At 54.3% G+C, this 26,738-nt stretch overlaps 2 protein-coding genes across 2 annotated transcripts in view; both read right to left on the bottom strand.

Moving 5' to 3' along the window:
• LOC143692679 (uncharacterized) overlaps positions 1-26,738 on the bottom strand; it is a 468,458-nt gene that overhangs the window by 69,478 nt on the left and 372,242 nt on the right. The window contains exon 7 of the mRNA XM_077172924.1: positions 21,194-21,455. Within this exon, the coding sequence (XP_077029039.1) occupies positions 21,194-21,455 (262 nt within the window). The remainder of the gene's footprint in view (positions 1-21,193; positions 21,456-26,738) is intronic.
• LOC143692769 (olfactory receptor 14J1-like) lies at positions 14,107-15,039 on the bottom strand. The gene has a single exon (XM_077173010.1). It carries the CDS (start codon positions 15,037-15,039, stop codon positions 14,107-14,109), a length of 933 nt encoding a protein of 310 aa, XP_077029125.1.

Below are 26,738 nucleotides of genomic sequence, written 5' to 3'. Positions count from 1 at the left end.
GCAGCTTAACTCACAGTCCCAAGTTCCAGTCAGGAGACATTTTCAGGGAGGGGTGGACTTCGGTGGTCGCAGCTTCTTTATACAGTTTTGTCACAATGGGCAGAAAGTCCTTTATGATGATATTTAAGCCATTAGCCATAACATTCCAGTCTCTCACGAGTCTCTCAGCTGTGAGGAACAGCTGAGAGAGCAGGGGTGCTTTAGCCTAAAGAAGAGGAGGCCCACTCTAGCTATCTTTAAGTAATATTTAAGCTACAGCTTTGTCTGTTCCAACTATTATTAATGTTCAGATTTTTAGCTCCAGGTTTCAGTACGATCCATCTTTGAATTGCACAAGGCAGCCATATAGTTCAAATAAAGTCCTACTAGAGGCCTAACTATACTAGCTACTTAGACCAAACAAGCTCTTAGCTACTTTCAAATAATATAACATTTTTAGCACCAGTATATCCCTAGAATCTGCCATGAATTGGGTGCTGGATTTTCAGAGTTCCATTGTTGCTCCTTCCAGTTTTGTTGAGGCATTGTCGCTCATCTGCGACATCCTCCCTAGGAAATGGCATCAGGATTGCCAAAGAAGACACCAACACCTCGTCTTTTGTCCAGGGAAGGACTGAAGCCTGATACTGTGAGTAGCCCCTGGGGCTGTGTTCAGGCTGGCAGTGCCCTGGTGTCCCTGCTCTCCCTGCCCCTGTTGTCCAGCAGTGCTGTGGAGCTGCAGAGCCCCTCCCCAGCCCTTTGTGCCTGCTCCTGCTGCTGGGGCTGTCCTGGTGCAGTAGGGAACACTGTGGGATGCTTCAGTTGTGCCTTGCCTGGCTGTGCCAGCAGAGCCAAGTGAAACCAATGTACAGATGAAGCCCTGAGCATGTGTTCTGTCCCTTTCCCTTTGCCACAGGAATTCCTTCTGTCAGGCTGAGCACTCACCTGTGCTGCTCTGACCATCTGCCCTTGGGCACCTGGGCATGTGGGGGGGAAGCTCAAACTCTGCCCAAAGCCTTGAGAGCTATAGAATATTAATCCCGATGTTTCCGGGTGTGTCCTGCCTGGCTTCGTCTGGCCCTTGCTGCTGGACCAAAGGCTGCAGCTGTGGCGTTTTCACATCAGAGATACCTTTGGCCGGCTGGATGCTGCAGCTGGGCAGTCGGAACAAATCCAGGCAAAGTAGGAACTCAGTTTACCTCTGGTGGAAAAGGTTCAGGCAACAGTGAAGAGAAAAGAATGGATTCTATTGTAGAGTCTTAATCCAGAGTTTTATTTTAGGGTGGTAGACCTCTGAATGTGGTAACAGCTCCCAGAGAGACACCGGCCGCATGATCTCGTGTCCTTTTAAGCCCCGGGGACAGGGGGAGGGGAAGGGAAAGGTGAGGGCCAACCAGGTGTGAGGAGGGGAAGGATCAAGGGATGTAGATGCTTGGACAGGCCAATGAACCCGGACCTAAGGGGCATCTTTTGAACTTCTGCCAACCACAGGATGCCCTTGCTGGAATGTTAAGATTGATGGACAGCTCTTAGCAGGAGGGCAAAAGGGAGAGGGGAAAGGCTGGCACACCTTGGGGGAATCACACTGCAACAAAAGTGTGTACTGTGACCATACAAAGTGGCAATATGACATCACAGAGAGGGTTTTGAGATATCACTGAGGGGGTTGTGACATCACACAGCTTTCTGTGACATCATAGTGTGAGGCCATAGAGCAGATCTTGCCATCATAGAGGGTGGCTCTGTGACATGAAGGAGTGGGTTGTGACATCACCAGGTGGCTGTGTAACATCATAGAGCAGGCTGTGACATCACAGAAAAAACTGTGACATCACAGTGTGACTCTGGCATCAGAATCATCTGTGACAACACAGAACAGCTGTGTAACATCACAGGGGACTGTATGACATCACAGGATGCTGTGTGACATCACAGGGGCTGTGTGACATCATAGGAGGCAATGTGACATCACAGGGGGCTGTGCAGCATCACAGATGGCTGTGTGACATCACAGGGGCTGTGTGACATCACAGGGGCTGTGTGAGGTCACTGGGAAGGTCACTCTGCCCCGGCCCCCCGCACAGTTCCCCCCAGAGCAGCCCAACCCTGCTCGTGCACAGCAGGGTCCCCTGTCCCCCCGGGTCCCCCCGCCCCCGGCACCGCAGCCTCCCCCAGAGGATGTTCCACGAGATCGACCCCAGAGCCTGACACGGGGACGGGGGGCCGGGGCCCTGGGGGTGGCACAGGGGGACAGGGACCCCCCGGCAGCGTCCCCATGTCCCCCAGGGCCAGAGCCTGGGCCAGGGCTCCTTCATCCTGGTACCAACGAGGCCTTGAGAGCGCTGAAAAAATCCCCAGCAAGGGAGCAGCAAAAACCAGATTTAATATTAAGGGACAGCAACACAAAGTTCCTTGGCAAGAGTCACTCTGCTCCTGACTGGAGACTTCAGGCACAGCAGGGAAACAAACCAACAACAAAACCAAACCAAATCCAGGCAAGGAAAACAGAAATGAACTGAGAACTGTCCCTGTGTGTGTGTGTGACACAAGGACAGTGAGAGCAACGATAAAAGGAATATGGCCTAAAGGTTCAAAGAGCTCAAACTAAACAGGACTTAACTTACACCTTAATTTTAACTGATACCATCAATTTCACAATTTAGCAAAAGAACAGCACTTAAGAGTATTTAACCTAACTTATGACCTATGACATTGCAATTTAACAAATCTAATAATTAAACTTAACAATAATTTAAATTAAACTTAACAACTTAGAAAAAGAACAACTCTTAGGAGCATTTAACTTAGTTTAGACCTTTTGATTTAACCTTACTTACTGATGTTTGGATATCTGACTGACTCAGCTATCCAAGGCTCTCAAACCCCTCAGAGAGCAGCATTTCTGCCACAATGCCCCAGCATGGGCACTCCTGTGTGCACACAGACACAAAGAGTCAGTGCAAGGCACCTGGGAGAAATTCCCCTCAGGGCGGGAAATGCTCCCTGTGGATCCTTTGGCATCTCCCCAGCGGGTGAAGGGTTGAGCCTGGAGGAGTGGGGGGATCAGCCCAGGCTCCGTCGTTGTTGGGGATCCCCGAGTGCAGCAAACGGGAGAGTTCCCGGCTGGGAGAGGCCCCACTCAGAGGGAGTCGCTGGCCCAGGAGAGCTCCAAGGGCTCCTTTTGGAGCGCTGTTTGCAGGGCCCCAAGAGAGGGGCTTCAGTCCCAGCAATGCTTCATCCTGGCCACACTTGGCACCAACAGCTTTCTTTGGCAGGGTGAGAACAGGGATGTTGTGCCACTGAGGGAACAAAAGCAGTTCCCAGGGCTACTCCTCCAGAAAGCAGGAGCTGGTTGGGCAGCAGCAGTGCCTGGAGCAGACAGTGTTTGTGATGAGCTGCAGAGGAGCTGAGCCCAGGGGCTGTTGGCCAAGGCCGAGCCCCAAGGAGCATTTCTCAGCTGGCAGGGCGGCCTGAGAAGGGGAGGGGGGAATGCAGCAGCACAGGGCCCATGGAACCAAGGGAGCATTGTGACACTGTGGGGCCCTGTGAGACCAAGGGACCATTGTGACACAGTGGGGCCTTATGGAATCATGGAGAACACTGTGACATTGCTGGGCCTCATGGAAACAAGGGGACAGTTCTGATGCTGTGTGTCTTCATGGAATGTTGGGATCATTGTGACACTGAGAGGACCCATGAGACCAAGGGTCCATTGTGACACCATGGGGCCTCATGGTACCGTGGAGACCATTGTGACACTTTGGGGTGTCATGGGACCAAGGGGCCATTGTGACACTGCGAGACCCCATGGAGCCAAAGGTTCATTGTGACATTGCAAGGCCTCATGGAACCATGGGGACACCATTAAGACACTTCATGGCCTCATGAAGCCAAGGGGCCATTGTGACACTGTGGGGCACCATGGAACCAAGGAGACCATTGTGACACTGAGGGGACTCATGGAATCAAGGAGACCATTGTGATGCTATGTGGGCTAATGGAATAGGGAAAGCATTGTGACACTCTGAGGCTTCATGGAACCAGTGAGACCACAGTGACCCTGGGAGTCCCCACACAACCAAGAGGACCATTGTGATACTGTGGGGCCTGGTGAAACCAAGAGGCCTTTGTGACACTGCAGGGCTGCATGGAACCAAAGGTCCAGGGTTATATTGCAGGGCCTTGTCATCAGTGGTCTACTGTGACACTGTGGAGCCAAAGGAGACCATTGTGACACAGCAAACCCCCAGGGTCCAAAGGTCCATTGTGACATTGCAGGGCTCATGGAACAGAAGAGTCCTGTGACATTGTGGGGCCTGTGGAACCACAGAGACCATTGTGACACTGCAAGGTCTCATTAAACCAAGGTGTCATTTTGACACTATAGGGAACCATAAAATTAAGGGAACATGGAACAGGTCTGGCTGCTTTGGCCTCCTGGGCTCCCTTACGGATCCAGCTATCCATGACATAGTGAGGGTCTCTTCTCATCTGCTGCTGATACACTGGGGCTCAATGCTTTCCTTCCTATGGAAAAAAAAGTGTCCTTTTCGGCCAGATGCCCATGGCCAAATTTGGGTTCCACCTCCAACATTCCCTGTTGTGACAGACTTGAGGAGATTCTTGGCTCAAAACATTTCATGTGTGGGGTATGAAAGGGCAGGTCCAGCCTTGCCCTGCCCTGGAACCCCAGCCCTGTCCTGCCCTGGAACCCCAATCCCCCCAGAGCCTCTATCCCAGCCCAGCAGTGGCTGCCAGTCCCTGGCACAGCACAGGCAATGCTCCACAGCCACCTCTGCAGCCCCAGCCCAGCTCCTGAGGGACCAAATGAGCCCAAGCCCCACCTGGGGGAAGGGCCCAGGGAGACCAAGGGGTATTGAAGGCTGACCAAAAGGCAAGCACACATCTTGACCCTGCCTCCTCTTGGAATTTCAATCTGAACAGTGCTGGAATCCAGGAGATGGTAGCTCTGTGTGTGATTCCCTATATCTTTCCTATTCCCACTTCTTGTAAAATTTTGAGCAACTTAAAATTGAACAGACTTAGAGTTTGTGAAGTTGAATGACACAAATTAATGCTTTGAGAAGTGTTTTCTTTTGATTGAATATCATATTAAACCTTTTGTCAAAGTTTCTCTGATTTTCTAAAGTTGCCAGTAAAGGCGGTTTAGTTGTTTTCAGTTTCTGAGAATCTCCTGTTGGTATTTCTCCAGTACGTACAACTCAGAGGACACAAACAATTGTAATTCCTTTTAAATGTCTCCTTGAGAGAATTGTTTGGGGGATGGGGGTCAGGGCTTGTGTGTCCTGCTTGGCCCAGCCCAGGCAGGGCTTTCCCAGCCACATTCCACACTCCATTGCCCAGCTGGAGCCGCTGGTGCCTCTGAGTTGTGCTGCCCCAGCCCCAGGGACGCTCTCCTTGTCTGCCCATTCCCCCACGGTCTCTGGGCAGGGATGGCCTCACTGGGGGCTGCTGACATCCTCAGCAACTTGGAGGCTGCTGCTGAATTTCACTGCTCCAGAGGCTTGTTCAGCCTTCAGCTCTTCAGTGCAGGAATTCAGTGTCCCAGGGCTCATGAACATTCAGAACACCTGAACAAGTCAAGCCTCTGGGAATAATTTGATTTTAATTTTCAAATCATTTGTGGTTAATTAGGCAGATTTCAGTAGTATATCCAAAGTGAATATGTTTCTTTTAAAAAGACAGTAAGCAAGGTTTTTTAGGTCCTGTTTAGGGTTTTTTTCCTGATCATAAATTGATATAAGTAGTCTCCAATTGACACTGAATCCAAGTACCTCCTCATGTAGTTTGAATGGATATGAACATCAAGACCCTTCATGGCTGACAATCAATCAGACTCTGTCCCTACCCCCAGCCCACCATTTCCCCCATCCAAGCCCTGGCACTCAGAGCAGCCTTGTGCAAATCTGAGCTCCCTCCAGCCCAGGCTGCACCTGCAGCTTTCAGCTCCTTGGCTCCAACTCCCACCTGCTTTCCTTGGAGAAGGAGCTGCCCGAGACACAGAGGGATGTTCATTTCTTGTCAGCCAACAAAGCCAAGGGAAGGCACAGCTCCATAATGCAAAAGTCATTCCTCTGCTGGGTGTTAAATCCACTTTGCACAGCAGACACTCTCAGAGCAATGGAAAACACCTTCTGTGCCCAGCACAGATCTCAAGGTCCCCCCAAGCCCTCCCTGCCCCGATTCTGCCCAGATTTGCTCTTTGCACACACGAGTCACAGGCTGAAGTCAGGAGCTCCCTCCATGCCCAGAGGGAGGAAAAGAGAGAAAGAGGATGAAGAGCTCTCCTGTGCAGAGCCAAGGTCCAAGTGCAGCCCCTGCAGTGGGAACCACAACTCATCAGGTTTGTGTCCTTTGGGCTCAGGGCCTGGTGACACTCAGAGGCACAGAATGGTTTCTTGCCAACAAACACAAGTTGAACATTTGAACAGTTTAATAACCATCACAGCTCTTCCCTCAGCTCTCTGATATGTCCCAGAGGCATCTGACATATCCCCCATCCCCCAGGGATTTCTGTACAGGAAGAGTTTTAGACAAAGACATAAGAAAAGGTAATTCCGTGATAGATAGAAACACAATTAAGATGTTGACTAGTGTGGTATTTATTTGAACTTCAGAAAGACTGGGCAACTCGCTGAAGCTCAAAGCATGAAACCAGTCAGTTGATAGGCACTTGAATGACCAGAGAGCATCTGGAGGAGAAAATCTGGAAGGAATGGGAAGAATAAAGTTCAAGAGAGCCTAGTGAAGAGATGCCCTTACACATGGCCATTTAAACAAGAGAGCAGCAAAGACATAAAGGAAGAGCAACAGGAAATATTAGGCTGAATATTGGTGACACAAGTAGAGGGGGAAGGTCAGTATTTCTTCTCCTGCCATTATTAGAAGAATCCGGTAGATCCAGGAAATTCCTGTTCATGATGGGAAAAGATTGCCATTTCTTAAAAGGACTCAAATGACCCAGATAAAAAAGATTTGCTTGTATCTTATGAAACTAACAGGTATTAACACCTGTGCCCCTTTCCAGGCAGACATCAGCTGTGTGCCCATGAACAGGCAGTGCCACTTGTGCCCTGAGGTGCCCAGCTGGGATTGGATCTCTCCCAGAGCACCTGAGGGAGAGCAGAGCACCTTGCAAGCTGCAGGGCCCTGACAGCCCCGCAGGGCTCCTGTGCCATCAACATCTGCTCTGCTCCAGTCTGAAACAGGGCCCAGCATGGTGCCAGGATCATCAGAGAGCTGAGGTGTGTGCTGGAATTGAATGGCCTCCCCATCCCGCAGCAGCCCTGCATTTCCCTGCTGCAGCCTTGGTCTCCAGCCCAGCCATGGAGGCTCTTTGGGCTCTGGAGTGTTGCTGCAGCCCCCGAGGGCAGCTGAGCTCTGCCTTTGGCACAGTCAGGCCTGGCCAGCGCAGGCCATGCTCAGCAATTGCTTGTGTGTGCCTGGCCTTGCTGTCAGCCCCGGCAGCGGCTGCGTGGCCCCTTTGTGGCCCTGTGCTGGCCCAGCCATGGTGGCCCAGCCCCTGTGCAGGCCCAGCCCAGGCCAGGAGCATTGCGGCTGGGAACGGCCCCTGTGCCGTGGTGCCCACAGCAGCCTTGGGGCTCTGTGCCCCATGGCCTCCCTGTTGGGCAGCCTCTGCCAGCTCCTGCAGAGCCCGTGGCACGTGTGGGGCTGCACAGACAGCCCTGCCCCGGGCTCTGCCGGCCTCTGGGCCAGCAGAGAGGCAGCCAGGGCTGGCCATGGCCGGGAACAGGCCCTGAGCCCCGCAGGAGGATGGAGCTGGGCCACAGCCAAACTCAGCCCAGGCCAAAGCTGGGCACAGCAGCCATGGCTGCCAAGGGCTGGGCACAGAGGCTGGCGCTGACAAATGTCCTGGGCCCCCTCCCTGCTCTGTCCATGCCACCAAGGGCACAGAGCAGCCTCCTCTCTGGGCCACTTGCCTGTTTGCAATGCCTTGCACAGGTGCTGGCCCTGCCCCACAAGGCCTGGCCTGAGTCCTGCCCCTGCATGCTCAGCCAGGCTGAGATGGACACTGATGGTTTCTGGGCCAGGCTCTCTGAGCCCAGCTCAGCTCCCTGAAAGCTCTGCCAGCTGCACGGGAAGGATTTCCAACACATGCTGCGGCTGGATCAGACCTGGAGGTTCGGCGAGGGCCTGGTAAGGACGGCCTGCCAGCCCTAGCCTCGGGCTGCAGAAGCCCCCTGGCTGTGCTGCTCAGTGAGTGCAGCTGGCAGCTGCGCTCCTGCCCAGCGCTGCATCCAGGGCCGCCAGCCTGCGCTCCACATGGCGCTGCCTTCCCTGGGCCACGTGGGCTCTGCTCCAGGCTCCTGTGGCCCCAAGGCCCCAAGGAGCCTGGAGCTGCGGGGCGGCACCGCAGATCCCCGGGGCAGCAGCCACCCCGCTGCCCCCGTCTGAGCCAGGCGCCAGTGGCTGCTGGCCACTGGGCAGGGCTCTGCAGGCAGGAGCGGCCAGTGCTGTCCGCACGGAGCGCCCGGCCAAGGGGCTGAGCCTGCACCAAGTGTACCCTCCTGCCGCTCTCTGCAGCTGGCAGGGGACAGGAGCCGAGCGGCCAAGCACAGGAACTCTGCCACACCTGGTGATATCAGGGCTCCCTGGGCCCCAGGGCTCAGAGCAGCATTTGTGCCCTGGCTCACACGCTCCTTGTCTCTGTCACACAGCCGCGCTTAGCGTGGCCACCATGCAGGACGTGTCCCGAGGAGGCCGTGCCAGCTTCTGTGGAAGGCCCCGTGCCCTTCCCGCCACGGCTGGGTCAGCAGCCACGGGGGCTCCTGCTGCCCTGAGCCTGCCGAGCAGGGCAGCCTTTGCTTATGGTTTGAGCCGTTCCTAAAGATCCTGTCGGGCTGTCTGAGACACTTGGGGCAAGGCATTCCTTCCAACCTGGGCCACTTTGGGGGGGCTGGGGGCGGCCCCATGGCAGGTGGCAGGGTGTGCAAGGGCCCTTTGTGACACGGTGCCGCAAAGTCACCGTTCCATGGAACAGGACCTCTGTGACATGCGGTGACATAGGTGTTGGCAGCGACGTGGCCACACCACAGTGCTGGGTGCACGTGACGGGACAGGACAGGACAGAGCACAGTGCCCTCGTTCCTTGCTGACCCGGAGCTTTCCTGAGGCGTTACTCCTGCAGGTGACCTCGTGGCCAGACCACAGGACTTGGTGACCTCTGGCCTTGCCAAGGCTTCTCTTCTGCAGGTGCCCTTGAGGGCAGACCATGGCGTTGGCTGAGCACGGTCCTTGACGAGGAGTCTCCTGTCCTTGTGGCTGCAGCCCTCAAGACCAGAGTGCAAGACTTGCTGTCCTGTAGCCTTGCCAAGACTTCACTCTTGCAGGTGCCTTCAAGGCACAACTGCAGCACTTGCTGACTCCGACCTTTTCCCAGCCATCTTCTCCTACAAGCAGCCATGAATCCAGGCAGTGATGTAGAGCACAGACCTGCGAGCATGCCCCAGCTGGCCTGGGAGAAGGAGGACAAAGAAGGCCCTGGAACTGCTCCAGCACAGCAGCCTGAAGAGCAGTTCCAGCTACTGCAGAAGGGTGAGTGGCAGAGGTGGGCCACAGGGGTGGTGCCTGAAGCCAGCTTGGCCCCATCCCCTCCCATTCCATCCCATCCCATCCCATCCCATCCCATCCCATCCCATCCCATCCCATCCCATCCCATCCCATCCCGTCCTGTCCCATCCCCTGGGGACATGCCCATGGACAGGACAGAGCAGGGGCCGGGGCAGACACCCCACAGCCGTGCAGTCCCAATGCCCTGGGGCGTGGCAGGGCTGTCCCCACCTGGGGAGCACAGGGCTGGCCTTGTGTTCTCTGGCCTCTCCCGCAGCCCCTCAGCTCTGGCTGCGCTTGCTCTTTGCCAGGTGCAGCCGTGCAGCGCGCACAAGGGTAGGAACGCACCCGTGGCCTCTTCTGCGCGACAGCGCAGGTACCTGCAGCCATCCCCAGCTGCGCTGGGCCTGCTGTCCCTGCTCAGCCCAGCACCGTGCTCCGAGCACTCCATGCAACATCCCTGGTATCTTGCCCTTCTGCTACAGATGGTTGGCAAATTCATGAAGAGGATGCGGGAGGAAGAGAGCAGTGGCACGGGCACTGTGCTCAGAGTGTACCCTCCCATCTTCAAAACCAAGACCAGCGCTGCCCTGCTGGATAAACTGCCCTGAGCTCTGGGCAGCACCAAGGGCCTCTCTGAGCCCAGCCCAGCCCAGTCAGCTCTGGCCCCACAGCTCTGCTCAGCCAAGGCTGCTCTGGGCACTGGCCCCACGGCCTCAGCCCCTGCCAAGGCCACAGCAGCAGCTGCAGCTGCCACAGGACTCAGCCCCAGCCATGGGGGAAGGTGCTTGGCCAAGGCCAAAGGAGGCTCCCTGGCTGCCCTGCTCCCCTTGGGCTGAGGTGCTGAGAGCTCTGCAGCCCCTGCTGCCATCCCATCTGCCCAGGGCAGCACCAGAGCCCCGGCCTTGGGGCCCTCAAGAGCTGCTCCTGCTCCAGGCCCAGGGCCCATGCCAAAGCTGGGGCAGCAGCCACAAAGCTGTGCCCATTTCTGTTCATTGCTGCTCTCATGGGCATGGATCCTCAGCCACTTGGAGTTTGCTGATGAATTGTATTACTCCAGAGGCCTCTTCTTTCTTGAGCTCTTCAATTCAGGAATTCAGTGAGGAAAGCTCATAAACATTTGTGCAAAAACTCCAGAACAACAAAAGCCACAGGGAATATTCTATGCTTTTATTTATTCTGTGAATAATTAGACAGATTTCAGACATGTATTCTAAGTGAATGCACTGCCTTGAAAACAATGCAGAGAGAAGTGTTTTGTCATGTTAAGTTTTCTTTTCCTATTGGTACATTGGTATGAGCAATGTCCAATTGATATTGACCTCTAGCACCTCATAATCCAGTCTGAACAGATATAAAAAAAAATCAAAACCCTTCATGGCTGACAATCAATAACACTTTGTCCCCACTCCCTCCCCACAATTTCCCTCATCCAACCCCTGGAATTCCAATGGATCAGGAATGGTGTGGCCAGCAGGGGCAGGGCAGGGATTCTTCCCCTGTGCTTGGCATTGGTTCTACAGCACCTCAAGTGCTGTGTCCAGTTCTGGGCCCCCCAATTTAGGAAGGACATGGAGGGGCTGGAGCATGTCCAGAGAAGGAAAACAAGGCTGGGGAGGGGTCTGGAACACAAGTCCTGTGAGTAGCAGCTGAGGGAGCTGGGGTTGTTTATCCTGGAGAAGAAGAGGCTCAGGGGAGACCTCATCACTCTCTACAACTCCCTGACAGGAGGGAGCAGCCAGGTGGGGTTTGGACTCTTTTCCCAGGGAGCAGCGACAGAACAAGAGGACACAGCCTTCAGCTGCACCAGGGGACATTTAGGCTGGACATTGGAAATATTCTTCATACAAAGGGTGATTGGGCATTGGAATGGGCTGCCCAGGGAGGTGGGTGAGTCACCATCCCTGGAAGTGTTTAAGCAAAGATGGGATGTGGCACTCAGTGCCATAGCCTGGGTGACAAGGTGGTGTTGGGTCCCAGGTTGGACTTGATGCTCTCCAAGGTCTTTCCCAGCCTGGTTGATTCTCTGATGACTGTGACACTGCAGGGCCCTGGGGAAGCAAGGGGCCATTGTGACACTGCGGGGCCTGGTGGCACTAAGAGGACCATGGTGACACTGTGTACGACATGGCAGCACAGAGCCAAGGGGCCATGGTGACACTGTGGGGCTGGATGGAAGCAAGGAGTCCATGGTGACAGTCTGGGTCCTGGTGGAACCACAGAGGCCACTGTGACACTGCAGGGCCTTGTGGAACCAAAAGGCCATTGTGACACTGCAGAACCAAGGAGAGCCTTGGGAGAGCCTGGGGACAATGGAATCAAGGGGCCATTGCTCCATTGCAAGGACTCTGGGAACTGAGGGAACAATTGTGACCCTGTGGTGCCCCATGGAACCAAGGGTCCCTGGTGACACTGCAGGATCTTGTGTCACCAGGGCTCCATTGTGACACTGCAGCACCAAGGGATTCATTGTGGCACTCTGAGGCCTCCTGGAACCAAGAAGCCACTGTGACCTTGCAGGGCCTTGTGGAACCATGCAGAGCATTGTGACAGAGCAGGACCTGGTGTCATCATGGGGCCATTGTGACACTGTAGGGCCCCATGGAACCAAGGGGCCAGGGCTGCTCCTCAGGGACTCCTGGAATGAAGGAAACATGTTTGACACCGTGGTGGCCCTTGGGACCAAGAGGCCATTGTGACCCTGTGGAACCAAGGAGAGCATTGCTGCACTGCCAGACCTGATGGAACCAAGGATCCACTGTGACACTGCAGGGCCTTGGGGGGACCACGGTGCCATTGTGACACTGCAGGGCCCAAGGATCCAAGGGACATTGTGACACCAAGGGGTCCCATGGAACCAAAGGGACATTGTGACACTGGGAGGCCTCATGGAACCATGAAGACCATTGGGACACTCAGGGGCCTCATGGAACCCTGGTGACACCAAGCTGGGTGTGAGTGTGGATCTGCTGGAGGGTAGGAGGGTTCTGCACAGGTCTCTGGCCAGGGTGGATCCAGGGCCCAAATCCAACAAGGTGAGGTTTAACACGTCCCAGTGCTGGGTCCTGCACTTTGGCCACAACAACCCCTGCAGCACTACAGGCTGGGGACAGAGTGGCTGGAGAGCAGCCAGGCAGAAAGGGACCTGCAGGGACTGATGGACAGCAGGCTGGACATGAGGCAGCAGTGTGCCCAGGTGGCCAAGAAGGCCAATGGCTCCTGGCCTGGATCAGGAATGGTGTGGCCAGCAGGAGAAGGGCAGGGATTCTTCCTTTGTGCTTGGGGGCACTGGGTGGGCAGCACCTCAAGTGCTGTGTCCAGTTCTAGACCCCGTGGGGTGGGCATTACGGAGAAATTTGTACCAGGAAAAGGAAAGAATGCAAAGGTGAAGCCAAGGAAATGCTGAGGGCAGTTTGGGGGTGGCTGCCAGGCAGCCCTGGCTCTGAGCAACAGCGTCTGCAGTGGCACAGGAAACTCCCAGCTGATGGGAACAAACTTTCTGGCTGAGTGCAGAGGGCAGGACAAAGCTGAGTGGTTTCCCTGGTGTCCCCCAGGCCTTGCTGGCCCCAGGGGCTGATGGCATTTGTGCTCCCTCAGGTTCATGTCCCCACAGCAACAGCATGGGGGTGCTGGCCCTGCTGTGTGCAATGCAAACAGGGGCTGCTGAGGCAGTGCTGCCGTGTCTGTGCCTGCAAGGATGGGGCACCTGTGTGAGCTGGGGGAGAGGCCAGGGCTGCAGAGGGGGGATGTTGTTGGCAGCTGCATGAGGACGCTCTGGGACACTGCCCTGGGCTGTGCAGCGCACTGGGCATGGATCAGCCCCTGCTCTGCTGCTCCTTCCCGTCTGGCCCAGGGCCCTTGCAGAGCCCCAGCCATGCTGTTTGCCCCCAGCCTGCCCACGGCCAGCCTGGGGCTGCTGACGGGGGTTTCAGTGCTGAGCATTGGCCTGGCCGTGTTCTTGAGAGAGCCTGGGCAAGGAGCCTGGAGCCCCCAGGGCCTGGCCTGAGGCGTCAGCGCTGCCCCAGCAGTGCCCATGGCCTGTCCCTGCTGCAGCCCCGGCACTGCCACCCCCAGGGCTGTGCCCGGCCCCGAGAGCACTCAGGCCCTGCAGCAACACCAGGGCCACCAGGGCAGCGGGGCAGGGCCACGGCAGCAGCACTGGCAACACCAAGTGCTGCTGCTGCTGCTGCTGCTGGGCACAGCTGCTGGGCCAGCACTGATCTGCCCCAGCTCTGCACACAGACATTGCTGCTGCAGCTCCAGAGAAGGCAAGACAAGGGGAATCACTTCAGAAAACTTTGCTGGGAGATCCTTTAGTTCCTTTAAAGCCATTGAGAGCACAGCCCCTCACTGACACAGTTTTTGGCCACAGGGAAGGTGGAGGAAAAAAAAATGAGAAATGGCACAAAGATTGACATTTCTTTGTTGACTATATGAAAATACTAAAAGAAAGGAAAATAACCTCCAAAATTAAATGAACAAGAAGTATCAAATATTACTTTTATTACAAGTGATTTGCAGAAATTGGCCAGCAGTTTAATGTTTCTGAAAGCATCCAGTCATCAGTCTCCACCCTGCAGCCTTGAGCTCCTGGTTCCTCAGGCTGTAGATGAGGGGATTCAGGGCTGGGGGCACCACCGAGTACAGAACTGACAGGGCCAGATCCAGGGATGGGGAGGAGATGGAGGGGGGCTTCAGGTGAGCAAAGATAATAGTGCTGAGGAACAGAGAGAGCACGGCCAGGTGAGGGAGGCAGGTGGAAAAGACTTTGTGCCGTCCCTGCTCAGAGGGGATCCTCAGCACAGCCTTGAAGATCTGCACATAGGAGAAAACAATGAACACAAAACAACCAAAACCTAAACAGCAACTAACAACAATGAGCCCCAGTTCTCTGAAGTTGGAGTGTGAGCAGGAGAGCTTGAGGACTGGGGGGATTTCACAGAAGAACTGACCCAGGGCATTGCCATGGCACAGGGGCAGGGAAAATGTATTGGCCATGTGCATGAGAGCATTGAGAAAGGCACTGGCCCAGGCAGCTGCTGCCATGTGGGCACAAGCTCTGCTGCCCAGGAGGGTCCCGTAGTGCAGGGGTTTGCAGATGGACACGTAGCGGTCGTAGCATATGATCGTCAGGAGGGAATACTCTGCTGAGATGAAGAAGAGAAAGAAAAAGAGCTGAGCAGCACATCCTGAGTAGGAGATGTTTCTGGTGTCCCAGAGGGAATTGTGCATGGCTTTGGGGACAGTGGTGCAGATGGAGCCCAGGTCAGCGAGGGCCAGGTTGAGCAGGAAGAAGAACATGGGCGTGTGCAGGTGGTGGCCGCAGGCTACGGCGCTGATGATGAGGCCGTTGCCCAGGAGGGCAGCCAGGGAGATGCCCAGCAAGAGGCAGAAGTGCAGGAGCTGCAGCTGCCGCGTGTCTGCCAAAGCCAGCAGGAGGAAGTGCCTGATGGAGCTGCTGTTGGACATTTGCTGGGGCTGCACATGGGCACCTGTTCATGGAGAAAGGACAGTGAAGAGTTAGAGGAGATACCTGTAACCAAAACCAAAGCCTTTTCCCATACACCTACCCTGGAACACACACAAACACACTTCTATTTTTAAGAGTTCTTGTGTTTTCTTTAAAAGCTTCCCCATACCTCTGCTGGTGTACTTGAATATCAGAAACCCTCAGCATTTCTGCTGCCCTTAGGGAATAGAGAGCATGTTCTGAGAGGCAAAGTGATAAGTGGAGAGCTAGTGGACATTGTCTGTCATTCTGACCTGCTCAGAATATCTCTGGGCTTTAACCTTTGTCAGTTGGAGGGTGATCACCTCCCCATGTTTCCCTTTAAAATTCCCCCAGGTACTGCTGAGAGCAGATGTTTCCACCACAGCCCAGATCCACATTTGTAGCCAAGGACTCACATAGCTCATTTCACCAAACAAACAGCATTTTCAGGGTCACAGCACCTCTGTCTTTCCCCATCAATCTCATAACTCAGAGCTGCTCTAGGACAGGTTTGCACCCTGGATTGAAGCTCCCAGCTTGGACTGAAATCTCAGGGAGACTTCCAAGTGTCCTTCTGATGGCATTGGATTGTGGGAGATGCAGCTCCTTCCCTGGCTGCACTGACAGCATTGCCCAGAGCCGGGCACTGGGGACAGCGTCACCCTGAGCCAACTGTGCCCCCTGCCAGAGCCCCCAGGGCCGGGCAGCTGCTCCCAGGCCTGTGCTCTGCAGAGGGAACTGGGCCCGGGGCTGCAGAGCTGCCCCACGGCTCTGCTGCAGCTCTGCCTGCACAGGAGGGGCTGCACGCCTTGGAGCCCCGGGCCTGAGGGCAGAGGCTTGGCTGGGGCACAGGAGGGAGGGGGCTTGTTCAGAGGGAGGGGCTGCACTGCAGGGGCTCCTGTGGGCATCTCTCAACTCTCCCTGCCACAGCATTGCTGGGCTTTGTTTTCTCTCATTGCCTCATCTTCTCTCTGCTTCCTGGAGATTTCCCTGCTGCAGGGGTTTCCCTGTGCCTGATCTCTCCCTGCCACCACTCACAGACCCCAAATCTCTGTGCACTCTCCTTGGCCTGACAGAACCCTGCCTGTTTGCAGGGCACTGGCTGGGGGCAGGTTCTGTTTGCAGCTTGGAGAAAGGACAGCTCAGACTGAGCCTGATGGCTCCAGCAAAGGAGATGCTGCTGCTGTCCATGGGCAGAGTGGCTGAAAGCACATTAGGGATCTCCTACTGATCACTAAAAAGAAACAGTTCAGATGTCTCAGGCACTTGTCAAAATTCATAATTATAATTCATAATCAACCTTTATACTTATCCCCCCCTCCCTGCCATGCTCCAATAGTGGGAAACTGAATACAAAGTCTTTGAAAGTTTCCTCATTTTTTACAAAGTCCTTGTCTTGGAAATATTCTATGACTGACCAGAACCCCTCAGCATGTCAGAGCCTCATGAGCATTTCACCTCCCCTGCACCAGAAATACTCAGAGTTGTACTCACAGGCTCTGCAGGCATTGGGATGTTCCAGCTTGAGGAGATGGCTCCAGGAGCTGCAGCTGCACTGTCCTGCAGCCAGAGGTTCCTGTGCCAAGGGCTGGCAGTGATTGTGCCCCAGGCACTTCTCAGCCCCTTCCCAGCCCTGACTGAGTGAAGCTCTCTGTGCCTCTGGGCTGTGCCCGGGCTGGCTGCAGGCAGTGCCCCAGCCCTGCTGGGCTGGCACAAGAGCTGCTCATCCAGAGAAATGTGCTTTTGAAGCTCTTCTTGGTGACCAGGAGCTGCCTCTGGGCCAGGAGCCCAGCCCAGCTCAGCAGCACAGACACAGCACAAGGACTTTAATCAGCCTCTGGGGCTTTGTGCTCAGGCCCTGAACATCAGTCCCTAAGAGGGAGCTGAAGAAACCTCTGCAGAACTCCAAGGCAGAATCCAACTCCAAACTTTCTTGGACTTTTAATGGGTCCCAGAGAGGGACACGACTGAGCAAGTGTCCCCAGGCCCCAGGCAGAGCAGAGAACTGCAGGCAGTGATGACAGGTGGGGACAAAGAGAAGCCAAGTCTTGGTGCCCTGGGGCACAGCAGGGTCTGTGCCAGCAAGGGCTGGGAGGAGACACCTTGTGCTGAGGCCCTGGGGCCTCCTGGCACAGCCCCAGCCAGGCTGGGCACTGGCAGCCCCTTGTGCTGCCCTCAGCATCCCCCCCTAGCCCACATCCCAGTGGCCTCAAGGATCTGCTGCAAGGAGTCCCTGGGGAGCCTTGCTCAGCAATGGCCCTGGGGGCTCCTTCATGCTCCCTGCAGGGACTGCAGGTTTTTCAAAGGACTTTGGCTTTGGCTTTTGCCTTGTACTCTCTGAGAGGTCTCTGCAATCATGGCCTCCAATTATCTGCTGTAATTAGTCCCTGGAGAGGCTTTGTCAGTAACAACACTCAGTGGGGCTCATTAATACTTCAAGGTACTTCAGTTATTTGAAGGTACTTGGTGTTTCCCTTTTGATACAGACTCTGTGAGAGGTTTGTGCAATCATGGCCCCAATTATCTGCTTTAATGAGTCCCTGGAGAGCTTTGTACTGACACTCAGTGCTGCTCAGTAATGCTCTGAGATACTCAAAGGTTTTAAGGTACTTTGGATTTTCCTTTCCACTCTGAATCTCTGAGAGTTTTTTTGTGCCATCCTGGCCTCCAATTGTCTCCACTTTGCTCTGCCAGTGGGCACACCCAAAAAGCATCTTTTAGGTCTATCACGCTAAACCACTGGTGTTCTGGGGGGATATTACTCAGTAGTGTATAGGGATAAGGCACTACTGGGTAAGGATTCACTGTTCTTTTGTTCAGTTCTCTCAAATCCTGGACAAGCCTGTAAGTCCCATCTGACTTCTTTACTGGTAATATGGGTGTATTATGGGGGGACATACATGGTTCTAAGGTCCTGTTCTCAATAGGTTCTGGATCAGTGGCTGCAGTCCTCGTCTCCCTTCCCGGGAGCGTGGATATTGCCGTACCCGAACTGGATGGTTTTCATTAACTATTTTTATTACTATAGGTTTCATGTTCAATTTACCTTGGTTTTTTGGTTTTGCCCACACCATCTCATGAATTTTCTCCTCATCTTCTTCCCTTAATTGGAGAAGCTTAACTATCATTTTCCCTTACTCTAGAAGCACTCCAATGTCAAACTGCACCTGTAAATCCTGTCCTAATAAATTTCACCCTGCATCTGGAACTAATAGAACATCCCTGGTTCCTATTTTCTTTGTTCCTTCAAACTTTATTTGCTTTACAACTGAGGCTTTGAACCCTTTCCCTTTAGCACCTACTACTTGCTCAGTATCTTGACTCTTTCTGCACCCCTTTGGGATTCTACAAACACAAGTTCTTTCAGTCCCTGTGCCTACTAAGAATTCAAATTCTTCCTCCTGGGGATCTATTTTTAAAGTTATCAAGGGCTCCTGATGGTATTCTGTCCCCAGGAGGTAGAGCCCCTGACACCCCTAGTCTTCCACTTCTCCTTTTTGCTCAGTCTCATAGACCCTCAGATCCTTTTCCTTCTGGGGGCAATTCTTTCTTATATGCCCACTCTCTTTACAGGAAAAGCAAACTGGTCCTGGGTTCCCTTGTTTCCTAAATTCTCCTTTTTGTGTGGAGGCCCAGGGGCCTGCATCCTCCCTCCACCTATCTTCCCGTACTTGGAATCTCCCTCCCTTACCTGAGTTGTTCTTTGCATGCTGGTTTCCTTCCCTAATGGCAGCTACCATTTGATTTTGCCTTGGCCTTCACTTCATCCCTTTTTACATACACCTTCTGTGCTTCCCTTAAAAGGTCTTCTAACCTCCTTTCTTGCCAACCATCTAACTTTTCTAACTTTCTCTGTATATCTGGCCAGATGTGAGTGACAAAATTTATCTTTAGTAAGATCTGTCCAGCCACCATGTCATGGTCAACCCCTGAATACTGCCTTATATATTTCCTCAACCTTTCTAAACACTCTGTGGGGGTTTCTTTGCTCTTTTGCTGCTCATTGAAGGCCTCATGGGCATTTTGGTAAAGTGGAGCTGCTTCTTTGATGCCTCTTATAATCAATGTTCTATATTCCTCCATGTCTTGCCTCCCCCCAGTGCTGCTGTGGTCGCTGGCGGGGCGCACTATGGGCATTTTCAGATCCCCAGGAGGTCCTTGCACATGCTCCCTTTCCCATATTTGTATCCCAGCCGCTCGGATCATGTGTCCTTCTTCTGGTGTGAACAACATAATCATTAATGATTGCATTTCCTCCCATGTATAAATATTGTGCCCCAGAAACTGGTCTAACTGCTCTGTGGCTGTCGTGTGTTTTAAAATGTTTATATGAGTTCAGTTGTAAAGTTGTTTATCCCTTCTATAAGTTAGAAATATGGTTTGGCCCTCGGTTCCCCCCATGTACTTCCCTCATAATGGGTTCTCCCTAAGTTGGTTACCCCTTGTTTTCTTCCAATGGCTTTGTCCCTCAAGGTGACTGATCCCTTGATCCTTCCCTTTATTCCCTTATAAGTTTATTTCCTCCCTCCTGGTGCTGCCCACTTCCCCTGCCTATCATTGTAACCACCACTCTTTATTTTGAGAACCTTCTGTGTCAATCATCCTTACTCAATGTATGATTTGCCTCCAGAGGCTCTTCCCTCCCTTATGTAATCCTTATTGGTCCCGCTGTGTCCCACGCTCCTCCCCTGGTCTTCGTTAATTGGTCACCTTGAGTCTCCTCCGGTCACGCTCATTCCCTTTATCAGTGCCTCCCTAAGCCGTCCTCCTCTGACACCCATCACTGGTCCTGCCTGGGAAATAGAGCACCTTGGCATCCACACGAGTGTGCACTCTCTCCTTCCTTTATCTCGGGACTTGGTAGCCACGCTCTCGCCTGCGCCCCCCATGCCACAGACAGCGCCACTACCCGAGGGTTTTGGAGGAGAACCCAGGAGTGGCAGATCTTGTGCTCTCCTCCGGCCACACACCGGGAGCAGCTGGCCAGCATTTGTCCAGCTCCCGTGGCCACAGAGCAGGCTACAGGGAAAAAGCTTTTCCTGAGATCCAAGCTGAGCCTGCCCCGACTCAGCTGCAGCCGCTCCCTCCACTCCTGTCCCTGGGCACCAGAGGGAAGAGGTTCCCACAGCCCCAGCCAGGGACCCGCTCCCAAGGCTGCTGCCATGGCCACCAGGGCTGCCACCAGCTGGGATGCTCGGTTTCCATGGGCCGGGCTTCAGGAATGGGATTCCCCAATTTCCTGCTCCCGCTAAAACCGCGCTGCCCTCGCTGCCCTCCCGCCTCCCATGGAAAGCACAAAAGACAAAGATCCCGGGCTGGGAGAAGAACAATTTACTGGGAACAGCAACGAGATAGGAACAAACAGGAACAGAAACGATATTGATAACAGAAGGGAAAAATAAAACTGTTTACAGGGAAAACTAAAACACAACAGACTCTTCCTGGCCACAATTTCCTCTGTCTGGAAAGGACACACTTCTCAGGCAGAGAGAGAGTCCCTTTCCTACCCCTGGCAATGACCTGAGGTGGGAGTGAATGTAATGACAGGGCCATGGCCACACCCTCATTTTCTTCAATCCCACATCATGTCATTGGAAGAGGCAGGAAAAGGTACAAGTGTCTTCCCAGCATGGATCACAGGGAAAATGGATCTCCAGGGCTTTTCCCAATATAGATCCTCCAATGGGGGATGAAGCTGGAGCAGTACATGAAGCTCCTCCTGCACTTGGGGCATTTGTAGGACTTTCCTTACTGGTGTCTCTGTTGGTGTTTGGTCAGGTCAGAGCTCTGGGTGAAGCTCTTCCCACACTGGGACACTCGTAGGGCCTCTCCCCAGTGTGGATGCGCCGGTGCCTGATAAGGGTGAAGTTGCTGTTGAAGCCCTTCCCACAGTGAGGGCAGAGGAAGGGCCTCTCATCCGTGTAAATGCGCTCATGCAGGTGGAGATTTGAGCTGGTCTGAAACCTCTTCCCACACTGGGGACACTATTAGGGTCTGTCCCCAGTGTGGATGCGCTGGTGCCTGATGAGGTGGGACTTGCGCTTGAAGCCCTTCCCGCAATCAGGGCAGCGGAAGGGCCTGTCCTCTGAGTGAATCTCCTGGTGCCTGGCGAGATCAGAGCTGGTCTGAAACCTCTTCTGGCACTCAGGACACTTGTAGGGCCTCTCCCCAGTGTGGATGCGTTGGTGGGTGACGAGGGCAGAGCTGCAGCTGAAGCCCTTCCCACACTCCCCACACTCGTAGGGCCATTCCCCAGTGTGGATCATCTGGTGGCTGATCAGGGTGCTGCTCTGACTGAAGCTCTTCCCACACTCCAAGCACTTGTGGGGCTTCTCCCCATCATGAAACTGCCCATGGACCACCAGCTCTGAGCTCTGGCTGAAGCTCTGTCCACCTTCCTGGCTCAGGGTGGGTCTTTCCTCCTCAGAGCACACTGGGCTGGGTTTGAAACCACTTCTCCTGTGGGATCTCTGGGGATTTTCCTCCCTGTTTGAATTCTGCAGCGTGGAGCCACTCAAAATGGCCTCTTCCATGAGGTTCTGCTGTGGGGTTTTGTCTTCCCTGGTCTCCATCCTCAGCTCCTTGTTTGGGGGAGGAAGGAAAAGGAGAGGATGGGATTTGCCTCCGTGCCAGAGGGAAGGGGAAGGAGATCCCCCCAGTGCATCCCCGGCAGGATGGGGTTGGCAGCAGGGTTGTCCTGCAGCCAGGGGCTGTGCTGGGCTGGGAGATGGAGCAGGAGAGAGGGGGAAAGGGGCACTGACTTCCTCCTCACCTGCCTGGGGCTCCTGGGTCATCTTCCTTTTTTGTGCAGCCTCCTCCTCCATCCAATCGAGATTTGGGAATGGGAAATTCTGTTTCGGGGACCAAACAAAGGGTGCACACATTGTCGTCTTTTCTGGTTTGAAGGAAACCTGGGGGAGAGTCTAAACCAGAATTACAATTTCATAAGAAAATGAAGATCAAGGCAATGATACAGAAACACTGCCTTAAACTGATAGAGTCAGGATATAACCTGACACCCTGCTGGTCAGGCTGGTGGCAGCAGTCCCATTAAATGGTGGCTGCAGTCCTGTTGGAGTGATGAACGTGATTCTGTCCAAGCAGTGGTCCTGTAGAAGGGTCTGGTCTTCCTCTGAAGGTCCAGTGGTGGTTCTGGAGCTCTTGTCCTCTGGGAATCCAGTAGGCAAGCTGCTCCTGGTGCTGCAAGGCTCAGTTTATATCCAGGTAGGAATGCTTGGATCCTCCTCCTGAGCGGAGCATCCCACAATGGGATGATGGATTTTGATCAGTCCTGCAGTGACACTCAATGGCCCATTCCCAGAAGATATCTCCCCTGGAGGGCATTATCAGGGCTGAGTCATGGAAGAGATCAAGAACACTGCCCCACCTGTTTCGAGCAGTTGATGAAGATGGGGATTGAAAACATGCATTTGGTTCCATCTTACATTGCAACCTGAAACAGTGGGGTAATCCCTGCTCAGGGGGTGAACACCACCCCCCTTACCCAAACTGGCTCAGGTGTAAAACCCCCACCCTGGGAAGGCCACACACACAGGGGACAATGTCACATTTGCCCTGCCCCAGGGGAGGTCTCTGTCCCTGTCACTCCCTTGCTGTCCCTCCCTTTTCTCTTTCTTTCCAACTCTCTCTCTACCTCACATTTACTGCTTAATTACTGCTTAAATCCGACCTTGGATTTGGTCTCATTAGCACCTTAATTTGGGCAAAGGAATCTCTCTTATGATTTTCTTAACCAGATTGCAACATTATTCTGGCACAGTGAGTTTAGGAACTGTTCTCTGACCCCAAGTGCCTTTGACAACAGCATGGTTCCCTCCTCTGAGGAGGTTGTGGTTCCCTCTGGAGGAACTCTTGTAAACTTGGACGCAGCTTCCTCTGAGCGATTTATGTGAGAACTGATGAGGAAAATGGCTGTTGTGGGTGGCCAGTGTAAAGAAAATATTTTGTTATCCCTCCTTGAAAAGTCTGAAAATATCATTGGAGGAAAGGGGGCAAATGCTACCAGCGAGACTGACAAGGTTCATTCACTCCAAGTTGAGGAACACAAGGCTGCTAAAAGTCCTACGAGAAGCCCAACTCCAGTAGCTAAATTCCCGAACAACTCCCAAATTCCCAAGCTTGCGTTCTTTGCCAAATGTGAGAATCATTTTTCTCTTCATCCCAGTCACTTTTGTGACAGCTACACAGAGCTTTCCCTTCCTTTTAACAATATCCGTATGGGGCCAAATTTTCACTTTTCTTTTATTGGAACCTGCCAGCAGCTGAGCTGGAGCTCTGCAGGAACCGATGAAACTTGGAATTTCCACATCTGTGCTTGGATTGTCAGTTTATTCATGTTTGGGAGTTGTTTGTGCTTTCATCACAAGTTACTTGTGGGAAGAGCAAATATTCTTCAAAGTGATTTATGCAGACTTAAGTTTGATTTCTGCCAAGTTTATTTTGTCCAGTGCCCAGGGCATGCTCGGGGCTCTCTGTCCCCTGGCCCTGGGGGATGCTCGGGGGGTCTCCATCCCTCTGGCCTCAGGCAATGCCTGTGCAGGGCTGGGCACCAGGGGCTCTGTGTCCCTCTCACCGCTGAGGCTGCTCGGGGCTGGGGGGGCTCTGCCACCTTCTCACCCCTGGCGAGGCCGGGGGGGTCTCTGTCCCTCTCAGCCCTGCTGGGACCCCACCCAAACATCATCGGAGTCACAGGGACAGAGACACCCCCAAAGCCCCAGAAGGGCTGAACCTGGGATTTGGTTTGGGGCTGAGGATTTAGGAAGGGGCTGGAATTGGGGCTGGGATTAGAGTTGGGGCTGAGATTTGGATTAGAGCTGGGATTGGGGTTAAGGCTAGACATGGGATTGGCTTTAGGGCTGGGGTTGGGATTGGGTCTGGGGCTAGATGAGTCTGGGGCTTGGATGTGATTTAATACAGAACTGTGAGTGTGTCTAAACGTGGAGTGAGATTGAGACCAGGATCAGGGTCAGGTTTGGGACTGAGCTCACCCAGAGCAGGACAGGAGGGGATGTCACTGTGGGAAGGTTTGGGGAAAATCCTGGATTGGGGAAAAACAAGGTGTGAATGCCTTGGGTTGGGGATTCCTCTCACACAAGTCCATCTCTAGAAGTCACCTGATGTCAATAAAAACCTCCAAAAATCAAGAGTGAATAAAAAAAATCTACCAGGAGTGTCCCATTTCCAGTCTCATCCCTCTGGGGTTCTGGTGGTCCCCCATCTCAGGGCTGCTGGGGATCCCATGGGTCCTGGGGATCCCCCCTCTCCAGGATCCTGCTTAGGGATGCTGGGGGGTTTTGGGCTCCCCTTCTCCAGCCTCACCCCAGACCAGCCACTTGGGGCTCTCCATTCTTCCCAGGACCCTGTCCTGGTTTAGCACAAATTTGGGAGAAAATCTCCAAAAGAGTTTCCTCCAGAAAGCTGATTTAAGGAGCCCCACCCCACACCAGATTGGGAAAAGATTTCCACGGAGGAAAGGGGAAAAATCTGTTGATTTAACAGGCAAAGCATTCACCAGCATAAAAAATGAACAATATTAAACAATAAACCTCTTGCCACTCCAAAAGAGATGACCAACTCAGAAAGTCCCTCTGTGGGCTGTAGCTCGGCTCATTCAGTCTCTTATCAGTCTCTTATCAGTCTCTTATCAGTCTCTTAACAGTCTATAATCAGTCTCTTATCAGTCTCTTAACAGTCTCTTATCAGTCTCTTATCAGTCTCTTATCAGCCTCTCCAGCACTGGAAATGCCACCGGTCAGGCTTGGCCAGGTGGTCCACAGGTGGGAGCTGCCAGTGGTGTTCTGGGTGTTCAGTGCAGAGCTGGTTCAGGTTTAAACCGCTCCAAAGAAACAGAAAAAGAACAGTCCAGGGAACATCTCTGCCTCAGAGAGCTAAAAACTAACTAAAAGCAAAGGAGAGCTCTGTCCCGCCCTCTGTCCATCCAGGAGCCGGAATGTGGAGGAGTGCAGTGTCTGAAAACAAACTGCAGCTTCTTCCTCCTCCCCTTGGCTCTCAGAACCAGCCTTAAAGGTGCAGAACTCATTTCTGGGCTAAAGGGACCGATGGGGCACGAGCATCATGAAGTCACCCCAGGACGCGCCCCTGTCAGGGTCAGGGGGTCCCGTCCCCGCCTCATCTCCGGGCTGCCGGGGGTGCCCCAGCTCCGGTATCGCCCCTTCCCCTCTCCCCGCCCCGGGGGTCCCCCGTTCCACAGCCCCGGCTCTCACGGGGATCCCCAAAACCAATGTCCCGCCCCGTCGGTACCGGGCCATCCCCACGTGGACCCCCCGGGACCCTCCCAAGGGGCGATCGCGGCTCCTCTGCCCCCGAGAAAGCTCCCCTTAGGGAGCCCGGAGATATCGGGGGCTCGAGTCCGGGATCTGCCGGCTCCGAGCACTCTCCAAAAAAATCCTCCCGGAGACCCCTGGCTGGAGCCGGGGCGAGCTCGGCCTCGCCCTCACCTGCGGCTCGGGGCTGGGGGCGATGCTCCCGGGGCAGGGGCTGCTGCAGGCTCAGCGTGCGGGCGCTGCGAGCGCCGGGATTCTCCCGCTCCCGCTCCTGCTCCTCCTCTCCCTCCTCTTCCTCCCGCATTTCCTCCGCTGCCAGCCCGGACCCCCCTTTCCCACCCCTCTGCCCCGCGGCCCCGCAGCCCCGGCTGCTGGGTGGGGGAGCCCCCGATCGGCCCCAGGGCTGGGCAGGGGGCTCGGGGACCCCCCCGGGGCGGATCCGTGCCCCCGGCCCGAGCCCCAAACTCCGCTCCGGGGCCGCTGGGCTCTGCGGGTCCGCCTGGCAACCGGTGAGTCATCGGCGAGAAAAGCTCTGGTTGGCTGGAAATTGTTCAGCGCCTCCTCTGATTGGCTGGAATTGTGAAAGGCGCTGCGCCCCGCGGGTGGCCCCGGGAGCTGCGGAGTCTGGGCCGGAGCCTTTTCCTCTTTCTTTCTCCCCCTCTGAGAACTCTTTCCTATTTCTTTCTCTCTCTGAGATCTCTTCCCGATTTCTTTCTCTCCCTCACTCTTCCCCATTTCTTGTTCAGTTCAATCCAAGTTCGAGCAGATCCACAGGTTGCGTTCCCATGGTCTCATTCGCACTCCCCTGGGGCAGAGGCGTCTCTCCCTCGCGAAATCGTAACCCATGGCAGGGTCCCTTCCCAGCCCAATCCTTCCAAGATTTTGTCGGGGACTCGCTTCCATTTCCTCCCTCCCTCTGCTTCCAGCGGGGAAGGTGCTGGGAAATGTCCATCAAAGCCACTTTTCCTGTGTGCTCTGGGAGCCCACAGAGCTGCTGGACCTTGTGCCCTGGCCCTGCACAGCTCCTTGGGAGGCACGGCAGGGGCAGCACCCTGGCAGCCTCGGGAATGCCCCTCTGGGATCCATGGCACACACTGCCAGGGGCTGGAATTCCAGTTCCCAGCCAGCAAAAGATGTTCCTGCCCTGGAAGGTAAAGCTCTTAAGAAGGAGCCAAAAGCCAAGTGGAGCAAGATCCTACAGTGACATTTCACTGCCAGCCTTCATAACTTCACCCATGGTTGTTGTAGCTCATGGACTGGGAATTAAATCAGGGCAGGGTCTGTGGTGGGAGATGCCCTGGGTCAAGGGAGACACTGAGAGAGAAACAGAGCAGGCAGAGAAAGGCAGGAGAGAAAGGAGTGAGATGAGGGAC

The sequence above is a fragment of the Agelaius phoeniceus genome (assembly GCF_051311805.1).
Source record: "Agelaius phoeniceus isolate bAgePho1 chromosome W unlocalized genomic scaffold, bAgePho1.hap1 SUPER_W_unloc_2, whole genome shotgun sequence".
NCBI classification, from domain to species: domain Eukaryota; kingdom Metazoa; phylum Chordata; class Aves; order Passeriformes; family Icteridae; genus Agelaius; species Agelaius phoeniceus.
This window is presented reverse-complemented; position numbering and strand designations above follow the sequence as displayed.

What these genes read in the sequence shown, in the direction of transcription:
- LOC143692769 (XM_077173010.1), bottom strand. Translation starts at nt 15,039, where the DNA reads ATGTCCAACAGCAGCTCCATCAGGCACTTCCTCCTGCTGGCTTTGGCA.